Here is a 13,572-nt window from a genome sequence, read left to right as displayed (position 1 = left end):
TTATGTGGTTTCTATTTTGAGTTTTCTTTGATCACTGCTTGACTAGAAGGATAATGCCCACATATGATCCATATCCACGATCTGTCCCCACCTTGTCAGAGTAGCATGTGATGAGTGTGAATGAAAGAGAAATGGACTTACTTGACAAAGTTTGATTCATATGTTACTATCTCTGTATGAAATGAACTTGAAACATATTTAGAAAAAAAGTCAGCCGCTTTATTTAGCTGTATTTTACTGAAATTCTGCAGATGCTCTGTGGGGTTTAAAAGTCAGCGCTGTGACCAGAAAGAGAACCCTTGTGATCACTACTGTCAGAATGAGGGGATTTGCACTTTAACTGCGTTTAATGAGCCGAGATGCAAGTAGGTTTAACCTTCCACTTACCACTGCGCTTCGTGTGACATCATTTCAGGCCACAGTTCATTGGTTTAAATCATGAACATCCACATGCATTTCACAGTGTATACTTAATCTCGGGGCTCATCTGTGTCACACACACACTTAACCTTTGCTTCGCTCACCAACAAATGTATGCACCACAGTCAGCTAGAGTGTCTAGAAATATAATGGAGGGAATGAGAAAGCTCATGGAACTGTCTAATGAAAACACATTTGCTAGAATAGTGGCTTTTAATTAGAGAAGTGCAGAAGCAGGTGTTCTTAGACTCTATTGCTATAGTCTATACTATATTTGGAATGGTGGCTTTTGTTTAGTAACTGACTTTTAATTTCAAGTACTGATGAACCAATACATTATTTTGTTTCCCAAAATTTTACTGAGAACAATTACACTTACAGAAGAAATAGGTATGTGGTAAAAATTTTGTTTCCTCATAGTTTAAATCTTTTTTTTTTTCCTGACTTAATTTGTCAATAAAAAAATAAACTCATTTCCTCCGAGAAATTTCAGAGACCACCTTTGGGGTCAATGTTCACCACAATGGAAGTTATTTTTGCATTTTTCACTTGAGCTTTAAAGATAGATCATATCCACGATCGCCTTTAATACTCAATGTCATAAACAGAGGCTATGATTGGTATCTAATAGCTCCATGGTGGTGTCAAAGTGTACTTAGAAATGGTCTTTAAGCACAAGTGTATTGACACTCAGTTATTTCATTATCAGAACTCTATAGTTGTGTTCACAAAGATCTATTTTGTTATTCAAGAAAATGTTATTCTTCAGATTATAGTCCAAAAATATGGGAAATGACTAAAGTAATCACATAGGGAAAAATGCTATTCTTTATTTTTTCCTGAAGATATTTGAAATTGTTAAACTAATATCCCTATGTAAACTACATCCAAAAATATCTCTTTAAATTTTAGTCTACAAAATGTGTATAGACGGATCTGTTGAGGCATTGACGCACTTCTCAGCTCATACTCAGGTTTGTACCTTGTGCACGTGAAGACAAGAGGAGACTCTTTTTCAGTTCTGCCTCTACCTGGATCCATCCTAAATTTCTTCAGTCATTCAGCAAATATTAATATACCCCGAAAGTATGCTAAATCCTAGACAAGTGAAGATGAATGAAATTTAGCCCCCATCATTAAGGAGCTCATTAAGTATTGGGGTTAAAATATCATAAACAGCGAATTAACCTTTAATAATGTAGGTGTGGCCACAGGAAAAAGAGAGGGCGATGGAATCTTAGCAGGGCAAGTGATTTGTTCACAATGAGAAATGAAAGCTTTACAGAAAAAGGCAATCTTTTGTGGTTCTTGTAGTTCATGAAATTCAGTAAGGTTGGGAATAGCATTCTGAAAAGAAAGAATAACATAAGACATGGTTGTGAGACTTAATGGCCTATTTGGGGAGCTGTGAGTGGTTGAACATAGCTAGAAGGAAGGGTGACTGTAGTTGGGAAGGAGAGGGGATTGAGGACACAAAACTGGAAAGATGAGTTGGGATCCTATTTATGTCAAAGTTAGGGGATTACATAGGATCCCAAAAGGAATGAGTAGCCAAAGAGATTTGAGGCAGAGGCTTGAGCTGAAGGAATTGGCTTTTGAAGGTGATGCTCATTGGCATGTGGGGGAGAGCACTGGAGATCAGCTGCAGAGACCCCATAGAAGATTTGGAAATCCTTGAGGAGAAAAGTGATGAGAGTTTCAACCTGGACAGTGCAACTGGAAGGAAGAAGAGCAAGGTCAGGAGATTCATGGATATTTCAGAATTAATAAGTCCAGAGTGAGCCTTGACCAAGCATTGATCTAGGTACTCATGTTACTTCATTTCTAGGATACTGGTAATGCCTGTTCTGGGGCCGAGTCTTCATTTGTCTTGTCTCTCTTGCACTATGTCCAGGAAAAGTACAAATAACATTTCAGACTGACCCTCCTTCCTCCCTATAAATGGGCCTAGAACATGCCTGCCCTGAGAATGCTCCGGTGTCCCTAGAATCGATATCGCTCATGGGCACAGCAGCTCACAATAATGTTCTGTTCCATTTTTTACTCTTACCAAGTTTCATCAGAGGCACCTGACCTATTAAGGTCTATAAGACTTATTCACCTATAAGACTATTTCATAAACTCAGCAAGGAAAAAAATACATTAATGGAAAGGTTTAGAACAAAAATATTTTACTTTTGTGTATCTTTGTCTACATTTGCTTTTATGGAAATTCTGTCTGTGCTTTGGTTTTTTACTATCTAAGATTTATTCTGATGGTAGCAGTAATGCTTACTGAATCTCTCAAAAAAACTTAAGGTATAAAAGAAGCAAAATATAGGTAATGATATTCTGCTATCATCCATTCATTAATTCTTCACCAAATGTTTATTGATAACCTGTGATGAATGAGACCCTGTGTAAATTTGGAAGGATAATTAATAACAGCTAACCAACTTAGCAAATATTTTCTGCCAAGCACTGTGTTAAGCGCTTTATATATTTTATGTGAAGCTAGAATATTATGCTATTGTTATTATTGTGATTATCATCATTATCATCATCATGTAATTACTATCCCCATTTCACAGATGGTAACACTGATGTTACATGCTAGGAACCAGTGGATACCTGAAACTCAAACCATACTTTGATTCTAAAATTCATACCTTGGTTATAACTCTTATGCTGTACTGCTTTCTTTATGTTGTAGTAACTCCAACATGGTTTTTACCTTTGAAGAGCTTAAACTTTATTTTGGTAGATGAATGGGTTTACAAAACTTAAAATCCTATTTGACAATTGTAATAATTAAATAGATGATGGAGATTAAGGAGGGTACTTGTGATGAGCACTGAGTGTTTACGTGACGAATTACTAACTTCTACTGAAGCGAATATTATACTACATGTTAACTAACTGGAATGTCAGTAAAATTTTGAAACAAAAAAGAAAAAAAAAGAAATATTACTAAAGTGTTGTGGGAAAACATTTCAATAGAGATCATTTCATGATTACTTGTAGAAGAGAGAAAAGCTTTATAGATGAAGTGATATTTTCACAGTATTATGGGGAAAAAATGTGTAATAGTTTTACAGATAGGAAATGGCTGAAAAGCTTCCTTAAAGAGGAAAAGTTCTGAAAGTAAGGTAATGTTTGTTGAGAACAGAGCACATCCTACACAGCAAATTGGGAAGAGAGAAGACTAGAGAGATCTGTTGGGGCCAATTGGTGAGGTACATTTTATGCCATGACACAAGAGTGGGTTTACAAAAGGAAGAATAGAGGATTAAGGATGGATTCTAGGAAATACCACTGTTTGATACTGTGTTATAGAGGAATCAACAAAAGTAAATAAGAAGAAATGGAAATTGGAGGGAACTCGTCAAAGAGTAGAATCCTCCAAGTCAAAGGAGTAGAGAGTGTCAAAGAATATCAACTCAAAAAAAGAAAGGAAGGAAGGAAGGAAGGAAGGAAGGAAGGAAGGAAGGAAGGAAGGAAGGATATATGTCAACTCCAGAAAGTTTAAGGAGGATGAGAATTGTAAATGGCTTATTGGATTTTGCCATTGGATGGGCATTAAGGGAGATGTTTTGAAATCTCTATATGACAGGAGAATATTAAGCCCTCTGGATATCTTTCTAGTAGTCGATTCTTCTTATTAGGGGAGCTTTTTGGAAACACAGATTTCAGCCTCAGATTTCAATTGGAAGCGGTCATGTACCTTTAATGAAAAGCTAGTATGTACTATTTCATCTAAAAGCCTTACAGGAAACAAAAATTGCTTTAAGAGATAAGATATAGTGCTTGCTTTAGTTTTGTTGGTAGTACATTTTTCTTTTTTTCGTAGAGTGGAAAACTGTGCAGAATTTACACACATTTGGAAAGTCTATATGAAGTATTCAGATCTATGAAGGTGACAGGTTTTTTTTTTTCCACATAGAAATTTTATTACTGTATCCTTCAATTTAAGGAATAGATTTGTTTTTTGAAAACCTTCACTTTTGTCTCTTGATGGCCATTTTCACTTATTACTATGTGTGGAGGAAAAAGAAAACTCCACAGAAAAGCCTACACAAAAATAAAATCTAGGATTTTTTAATGCATATTGGGAGAGAGTCTTGATATTTTTTAAAGTAAGTATATCGCATAATGTTAAAAACCAAATTTAAAAAATCTAATGTGTGCTATTTTGACAATACTATATAAATTTTGTTGTGAGGATTAGAAATTATCAATAATGCGAAAAAGTGTTCAATTCAGTATCAAGTTAACTGTGTCCTTCTACCTCTAAGATATCTTGCTAGGGTCAGACTTTTATTTGTATTGGGTTTAACTTTCTTTAAACCATAGACTTCCACAGCATTATCTTCCAGCAGTATTTACAGTACATTTCATCTTCCAATAAAATCATGTTTATAGCTACTCTACTTATCCTACCGCTACTCCTATACTTATATAGACGCAAGCACACATACAGCCTTGCCCCATAACCACAGGACCATTCCTCTCTTAGGTGTCTTCACTCAGTTCATTGAACTGAAATGCTTCTCCTTTTTTTCTGCTTACCTCTTATTATCCAACTAGTCTCAACCCAGATATCATGTGTTTGTGCATATGGTAGTGAATAATAAATCTTAATTGATTCAGCTTAACTGAATTTCTCAAAAGGGAAGAATCAAAATTTAGTGAGGAAAAAAGTATTTTGTAACATGTAGTATATATTTATATATTAAATATTGTATGTTTATGTATAATTATATCATTAGTTGGAAGCAGAACCAAAAAGTGTATGTGTCAAAGAGTAGAATAAAAGTCATATACATATATTTTATATATATTTTGAAATATTTTTATGTATTCTATAGAGAGAGAAGAGAAAGAAAAGAGGGAGAGAGAACCAGGAAATTCACTGGTGTAATATAATTCAGTCGAAATCCAAAGGCCTGAGAAACAAGGTAGCTGATGATATAAGTCCCAGTCTGAGTCCAACATATCTCTCTAGTCTTCTCTCTTCCCAATTTGCCATGTAGGATGTGTTCTGTTCTCAACAAACATCACCTTACTTTCAGACCTTTTCCTCTTTCAAGGAAGGTTTTTAGCTGTTTCCTATCTGAAACCAGGTGTTGATGTCTGAGGGCAGGAAAAAATGGATGTCTCAGCTCAAGCAGGGATAGCGTATTTGCCTTTCCTGTGCCATTTTGTTCTATTCAGACACTCAGCAGATTGTATGATGCCCACCCTCATGGTTAAGGGAGATCTTACTCAATTTACCAATTAAAATGCTAATCTCTTCCTGGGACACCTTCACAGACACACCCAGAAATAATGTTTTACCAGCTGAGCATCTCTTAGCGCAGTCAAGTTGTCACAGAAAATTGTAAATTTTGCTCTTTGTTACTGTTATGAGCTGGACTGTGTCCCTTCCAAATTCAGGTGTTGAAGCTCTAAGCCTCAGTACCTCACAATGAGACTGTATTTGGAGAAAGGGGCTTTAAAGATGTGATTAAATTAAAACAGGGTCCTTGGGGTGGCCCTAATCCAGTATGACTTGTGTCCCTGTAGGAAGAGATTAGGACATAGAGATACACACATGCACAGAGAGATGGATTCTATATGGCTGGTGTCTTTATAAGCAGAGGATATTAGGATACAAGCACACAGAGGAGGAAATCATGTGAAGACAGGAAGAAAATGGTCTCTACAAGCTAAGGAGAGAGGCGTTAGAAGAAACCAAACATGCCAACACCTTGATCTCAGACTTCTAGCTTTCAGAGCTAGGCTCCACAGCAGACCCATCCCACTGAAGACTAGGAAGATATTGAAATGTACTAAAAAACTTCTCCTGGGTATAAATAACCAGTGTTTAAGGACTCAAGAAAAATATAAGACAATGAAGAAGTCAGGAATTACTCCCTTTAGAACTCTTCTTCCTGGGGTGCCTGGGTGGCTTAGGCAGTGAAGTTTCCAACTTCAGCTCAGGTCATGATCTCACAGTTCATAGGTTCGAGCCCCGTGTCAGGCTCTGTGCTGACAGCTGAGAGCCTAGAGCCTGCTTTGGATTCTGTCTCTCTCTCTCTTTCTCTCTCTCTCTCTCTGCCCCTCCCCCACTCATGCTCTGTCTCTCAAAGATAAATAAATATTAAAAATTATAAAATAATAAAAAAAGAACTCTTCTGTTGTCTGGCTTTTGAATGCATATTCAAATCCTTACTCTGCTCACATGGGTCTTCTGTATTGATGGTACCAGAGAGATCCATTTGTTGGCTGGTACCATCACTATCAAAGTGAGACAGACAGTAAGGAAGTTCTGTTGATTCTACAAGATACAGTAAGTGGAAAGAAAATGGGTTTTAGAGTCATGCTTATCTGGATTCATATAGTCCTTCCTCCAGTTACTTTTGGTGTGGCCTAGTGGCCAGTCTAAACCATAGATTTTTTTCTTCTTTAGGAAGATAAATCTAGCATGTATATACAAAAACCATCATAGGAAAGAGATATTTTCTGAGCACACTTATTCTGAAAATGTGTGTTTAGAGCCACCAGACCTTTGTTTCTGCTTGGGTGTGACCATGACTACAGATCCAGACTTACTGTTAGCTATTATTTTTAAATCTTGGTGATCTAACACTGTGTACATGGTTTTATTTTAGGTAACTTGCTTAAGTATTCTTGGATATCCCAAACTCTAGTTCCTGTCTTTGGCAGGTGGCTCTTGGCTGAAATCTCAACATTGTAGTTAGAATAGCAAAGATTTGAAAATTCTATATTTGTTTTTTGTACACATTACATTTTTTATCCAATTTTTCTTCATACTATGATTTTTTCTGAGAAATCATTCAAGGTTTTCTGTACTCCAAAAGATATCTTGTCAATTTTGTCCATTTGGACAGACTTCGGTAGAAAATGATGTAAAGAATACCTTCTCAGAGTAGAATAAAAGAACTCCTCAATGTCACTATTAAATACATTTTCATTGTGTTATTATTTTTATTAGACCATAAATTTTAATTTTAGAAATAAAAGTTAGCAATACTTTTTCAGAATGTCCATATTTCCTAGTAACAACCACTATTGTATTTTATTTCTGTTCATTCAGTTTCTTGATGCAAATATATACTTGAAAATGATTATATACTAAAATAAGATCACATGATAGACACTCTTTTATATTTATTTATTTTGCAATACATTCAACACATCATTCCATATCAATGTATATAATTAGATGCTTTTATTCTTAGTGGTTTCCCAGCGTTCCACTGTGTTGTTCCCTACTTTAATCAATCATATATCATTCAATTATTAGATGTGTGATTTAGTTTTTTTGCTTTATCCTTTTGTTAACTATTTTTTCCAAGGATAAAAAAAAAACATGCTTTCTCATTAGTTTTCTCTGATTAACACACAGAAGTGGAAATACTGGGTCCAAAAGTACAGACTTTATGAATGAAACTAGGTATGATTTTGAGCAAGTGACATTATGTCTTTGTGTCACATTGTTCTTGTTTGTAAAGTGATATGTTTGGACTAATTGTTCACTTATACTAGGTCTATAAGGTACAATATATTTAAATCTGGTCCTATTTGAATTTTTGTTTACAAACTGGTTTAAAATTGGGTCAGTCACAACCACAGATACAAATTGTCCCTAAATCTCTAAAATATCTATGAAGATATTGAGAAGACAAAATTATACATTAGCAGCAAAATTAAGAATAATAGAAAATCTGTTAATACTATGCAGTAACTGAGGAGCTGATCATAAAATTTTTGGTTCACAATTAAATATTTGTGTTCAGTTTTTCTCTATGGTTTTACAGTTTATTTTCTGATACTTTAAAATAATATACCAGGATAGAGCTAAGTAGATGAGTAGCCTAGTAATGCCTAGGTGCAAAAGAGATAATAGTTCTTTCCACATATTTCTTATTATAACCCCTAGTCTAGTATATCCAAAGTCTATAAGAACCAGAATCTCAGGTGTCTGTCCCTTGATTGGCTCATATTTTTCCCTTTTAGACAACAAAAATACTGCTAATCTTCATATCCATTTATCAACAAATATTTAATGAGTACCTCCTATATACCAACAATATCCTAGGCACCAAAGGATTTTTCAGTGAACAAAACACACAAAAAATGGTTACCTATCATTGGTTGAATTTGGGTAATGTTTACTTTTTAAAGATAGTTTTCTATGTAATTCATATTCTTTTTCAAAAACAAAAGAAAAAATCCAGTTTTTAAGTTATTTGTATCATCTGAAAAGGGAGAACAGAAAAGATCTAACTGATAGTGCATTGCTTCTGAAATCATATCAATTCAGGCAGTGTTTTGAAAATGGCAATATGGCAAAACTCCAAGACATTTCTTATAATATATGTTATTGCTTCTTGCCCATAGCAAGAACGGTTCTCCATTTGGTCAAAAACAAGATAGCAATGTTAGTTTTTATGTTTTACTTCTTCATTTCAAACAAAAGCTACAAATAACATACTGTGAGCATTTTCCCCTAATCCATTACTTTTTCCTTTTTCTTTTTTTTCTTTTTGGTTTAGTTAGATTTATATGGGCATCTGTTTTTCATCTTTCTTAGGAAAAATGGTTTTCCACAAAATTATCTCCTTTCCTTGATCACTCATGTGAGTGTGTGTATGTGTGTTTACATTTTTCATGCTCCTCTATGATATTCCGTATCTTATGGCTAGAATTGACCTCTCATCTGTGTGTGGCCTTTGGACATGGAACATATTTCTATGAAATTGGCCTGGGAATGCTGCCTGTTGTACACTCCATGGCCTCTTTAAATTTATGTGTCTGTTTCTCTCTGGCAGATTGTAAATTCCTTCAAGTAAGAAGTTGTATCTGATTTATCTGTTTTGCCCCAATAGCTAACACATGTTCTGCATGTAGTATGTTCTTAACTAATGCTGCTAAAAAATAATGTCTTGGTGCCTATATTGTATTGTGAGCTCTGACAGCCTGTGATATGATCTTTCTATCATCATTGTAATACCACATCTTATTTTGTTATTAAATTTTCAAAAACTGCAAGAGTTAGAAAAAGATAGAAGAGTGATTTTATCATGATTTTTTATTCTCTTTTTCGTCTTTATGATACCATCTAAAGCTGCCCCAGGGTGTTTCCTGAGTGCTCTGGAACCCAGGTTAAATAGCTTTCTATAGAGAACTGAACAGGCTTAATTCACCATCTTAACTTATCAGAAGAACACAATTTTATTCATTTTTGTTCTCTCTCCTCTTTGCCCTTTGTTTGCTCACTGATTTTGCTCTGGGAATCTCTATCAAAAATGGAGAGAGAAGAGGAAAGTAAGATATAGCCCCTGCCCTCAAGGGCCCCTGAGTCTATTTGAGGACAGAGATGATGCAAGAAGGAATATGGCAGGGGCTCTGGAGATTTGAGTGGTGTAAATAAATGATGCTTATAAAGGAGTATTGAACAGTAATAGTAGACAGTGAAATAATTGTGAGGACCATGGAATGCTTAGCTGGAAATTTGAAAGTCATCAGTAGGGGAACACTGATAACATTTGAAATAGGAAGTATCACAGTCATAGGAATGTTTTAGAAAGGTCTTGGTGACATGGTGCTCCTCAGGAACAAGCAGCCATGAGTTTGAAAAAAAGAGTTTTTTAAAATGAATCCCAACTTGCAATGTAAAGGAAAAAGGTACTTTTCCATTAAAAAATGGTCTTTTTTAATTTTATTTTTTATTTGAGAGAGAGAGAAAGCAGGGGAGAGGGGGAGAGGGGGAGAGGGAGAGAGGGGGAGAGGGGGAGGGGGGAGAGGGAGAGGGGGAGGGGGGAGAAGGAGAGGGAGAGGGAGAGGGAGAGGGAGAGAGAGAGAGAGAGAGAGAGAGAGAGAGAGAGAGAATATGAACCAGGCTTCACTCTCAGCGTGGAGCCCAATGCAGGGCTTGATCCCATGACCCTGGGATCATGACCTAAGCCACAATGAAGTGTCAGAAACCCAACCCACTGAGCCACCAAGCCACCCCTAAAAAATGGCTTTTAAAAGTTGTTTGTGGTAAATAAGGCATACAAGGGCCAAGTATAGAGGACATTGTACCTCGGGATTGCAGTTTGTTTTGCTTATTTATAGTTTTTTCTACTCTGGCTCCTTTGTCATCTTACTATGGAAATGCTAATAGCACGTACTTCCTAAGACTTCCTAAGAAATATAATATATATAAAGAACACAGAGTATTGTTCTTCAATGTAGTAAACATTAAAAAAAAAACTTAAAAATAAAATCTTAAAGCTGCTGTAATACACCAGACATAAATGATCACAATCAGAAATAATTTGGGCTTCTAGGATTCTGCAGATGAAAAATAAAGTGCAGGATGTTTTTAAAGTGCTTATTATTGAAAATAAGGCAATATATGGCATAATTAAAAGACAAGTAGTTGATGATGGTAACTGGGAGGGGAACTACACTAAGTACAGCCCAGCTCAAGTCCTATTGAGAAAGAAAGGGCAGTGGGTCCGCCCTCCATTACCTTAGAAAATACACAGAGGAATTAGCTTTATAAACATTTTTGAAGCAGATTTTTAAAATGCAGAGGAATGCAAAATTAATATCTAAATACCAAAGGGACATTCATTAAGAGACCAATCTGAATTAGTCATTTCGTCATTTTCTTTGGTTTTGTGATTGTTCCAATCTAATTATTTTATTAAAAGTTCAGCATTATTTTCTAAGTCCTTAGGGTGAGAAACACATAAGGAAATGTACAGGTACTACAGAAGGCTTTGTCAAGACTTTTGGGAAGAGGATAATGAGTTCTGTTTCTGTCACAAATTTTAAAGAGGTAGGAATTATTCTCTACCTCACAGCTAATTAAGGCTTTGGTTTCTGAAAACACTGGCCTTGCAGAAAGGAGACTACACACAAGGTATACTCTTTTCCGGTCTCCCTGTCAGGCTGAGCAGCACTCTTCCATGTGGACCAGCGACCTTGTGGCCCCCATAGAGAATACTTGAGAAGAGCCCAAGGTACTTGTCATGACTGATTTCAAACAGATCACAACTTTTCAGCAGGGTTATTGAGGAATTCAACTTTAGCGGCCTGTGTTGTCCACATTTCAAGAGTTTTAGGTCATCACACGTTCCTTATGTGCTTTCTGCCCCTTGGCATACTTTCAAATCACAAAATATGAGATGTGCATGTGGTTGGAGTAGTAAAGGCCAAGAAAAGCTGTCACATCAGTATCTATCCTTTATGATCCCTGGTAACAAGCTGTAGGTTGTCCCAGCTTTCACCATGCTTGACATGCCATCGGGAAAACATGCAAAACAGATACATCTTTCTGTACAAGTTTTAATTCCAGTTTTTGCTTTGAGAGTACAGGTGTCACTGCTTAGCAAAAAACACTTATTACTGAGTTATATATATTGTGCAGCCATTGTTTTAAAGCTTTGATGTTGTCACGTGATTTTCCCTTGATTTGGAGATACTTTCTTGGCCTTTCATATAATCAGCAAATCAGAATAACCAAAGAAACCAAACCCAATATAACTACATAATATTTTCATTCGTTAATGTTACCTCTGTTAACAGTTTAATTTTTTCTATTTAGACTGCTTTCTCCAGGTTTTACTGCTATAGAAAACAGTCACCATTTCAGATGCTTTTAACAACAAAGGCTTATTTCTTGCTCATATCCCATGCTGGAACAAGTCAAGAAAATGAGATCAATCAATCTTCAACCCAGTACTTGACCCCAAACTAATTATATACACATACAAGAAAAGGATCAGACACATATGGTTTAACTAGGACACATATGGTTTAACTAGCATCATTGATTCAAGAGTAAAAACATAACGATTCCTCATACTACCATTATTCAAGAAAATATGTTCTTTCTCCTTTTTTTATAGTAAAATAGTAGCAGAAAGAAGTCATTTTGTTAAAAGAGTATAACACTTTAAGCCTAATACTTCTCCCTAATACTTTAAGCTTAATCAGAAACTACAATTACATAGATATTGGCATGATATATACAATCTTTAAATTTTATATATATATATACATATACACACATATGATATATATATATATATATATATATACGCACACATATGTGTGTGTGTATATATATATATATATATATATATATATATAATCAGCATGTCATTTAATCTCCCAAGAAAGCTTTTTTTTTTCAGCTTTTGTAATAATCAACTTACCTTGAAAGTAAAATAAAAGGACGGATGAAGGGAAAATGTTTTGAGGCAGTAAAAGAAAAACATACAACATAGAAAAGTATCATATAAAGTAAAAGAGGAAGTGGATTTAAGAGGAAAACCAAGGTGACATCATAAGAGGCTATACTGTTGGGCAATGTGAAACAAAGCAGAAAGTATTGCTGTCTCCCACTATTATGAACTGAAAACTGAAATGGGCGAATTGCTTGATGATACATCCTTTGTGAGGAGGGGAGAATAGATTACAATAGAGTTCTGTTTGATTCCAAAATTCACACCTGCTGTTTGTGTCACACCATACCAGCACTTTAATTTCAAACAATAGTGTAAATTAATTGATTGAATTAAATTACATTTAATTGCATATATTGTATATATGTGTATATATATACATACATGTGTGTGCCTGTGTATTATATTATGCATATATATGGATATATATGTCATTTATATAAGTATATATGTATACATATGTATACATGTATATATATAATGTGTATCTATTCATATATATATTTTCCATGGCAAAGTATTCATCAGGCAAGCCCTTCTAGAATTTGTGTCATGGAAAGAAAAGCATTTCTTTGTTGGCTGCATCCTGGGACAAGAACTGAAGTATCACACAATTTGTATCATTGAAGAAGTAAAAATTTTACATGCCCAAGTGGCTAGAATGTGATCATCTGATTTTATAAAGGGAAGAATTAATAAATGAAAAGGGGAAGGGAAGGAGAAAGGAAACAAAAAAAAAAAAGAAAGGAAGGAAGAAAATATTTACCTTTTACTGTGGTTCTTATATATAAAGTGTTTCACATAGTGGGAAATGACTGATCAGTAACAAGCTGAAAGCATGTTTTATGAATGGTGCTATATATTCTTCATAGAATAGATTATGGCACATGTATATGACACATCTCTACACATGTGTAGTCAATCA

The 13,572-nt window shown here is 35.1% G+C and overlaps 1 protein-coding gene across 3 annotated transcripts in view; it reads left to right on the top strand.

Moving 5' to 3' along the window:
• LRP1B (LDL receptor related protein 1B) overlaps nucleotides 1–13,572 on the top strand; it is a 1,907,075-nt gene that overhangs the window by 1,869,396 nt on the left and 24,107 nt on the right. For 2 of the 3 annotated variants that reach the window (XM_086718488.1, XM_025932005.2), the window contains exon 87: nucleotides 252–365. The exons of the other annotated variant lie outside the window; for it this stretch is intronic. In XM_086718488.1, coding sequence (XP_086574614.1) covers nucleotides 252–365 — 114 coding nt within the window. The remainder of the gene's footprint in view (nucleotides 1–251; nucleotides 366–13,572) is intronic. 3 annotated transcript variants of the gene reach the window in all.

The sequence above is a fragment of the Puma concolor genome, chromosome C1, assembly GCF_028749965.1.
Source record: "Puma concolor isolate L17-30 chromosome C1, mPumCon1.1.hap2, whole genome shotgun sequence".
Taxonomy (NCBI): domain Eukaryota; kingdom Metazoa; phylum Chordata; class Mammalia; order Carnivora; family Felidae; genus Puma; species Puma concolor.
The sequence above is the reverse complement of the archived record's forward strand: the minus strand, read 5'-3'. Positions and strand labels throughout refer to the sequence as shown.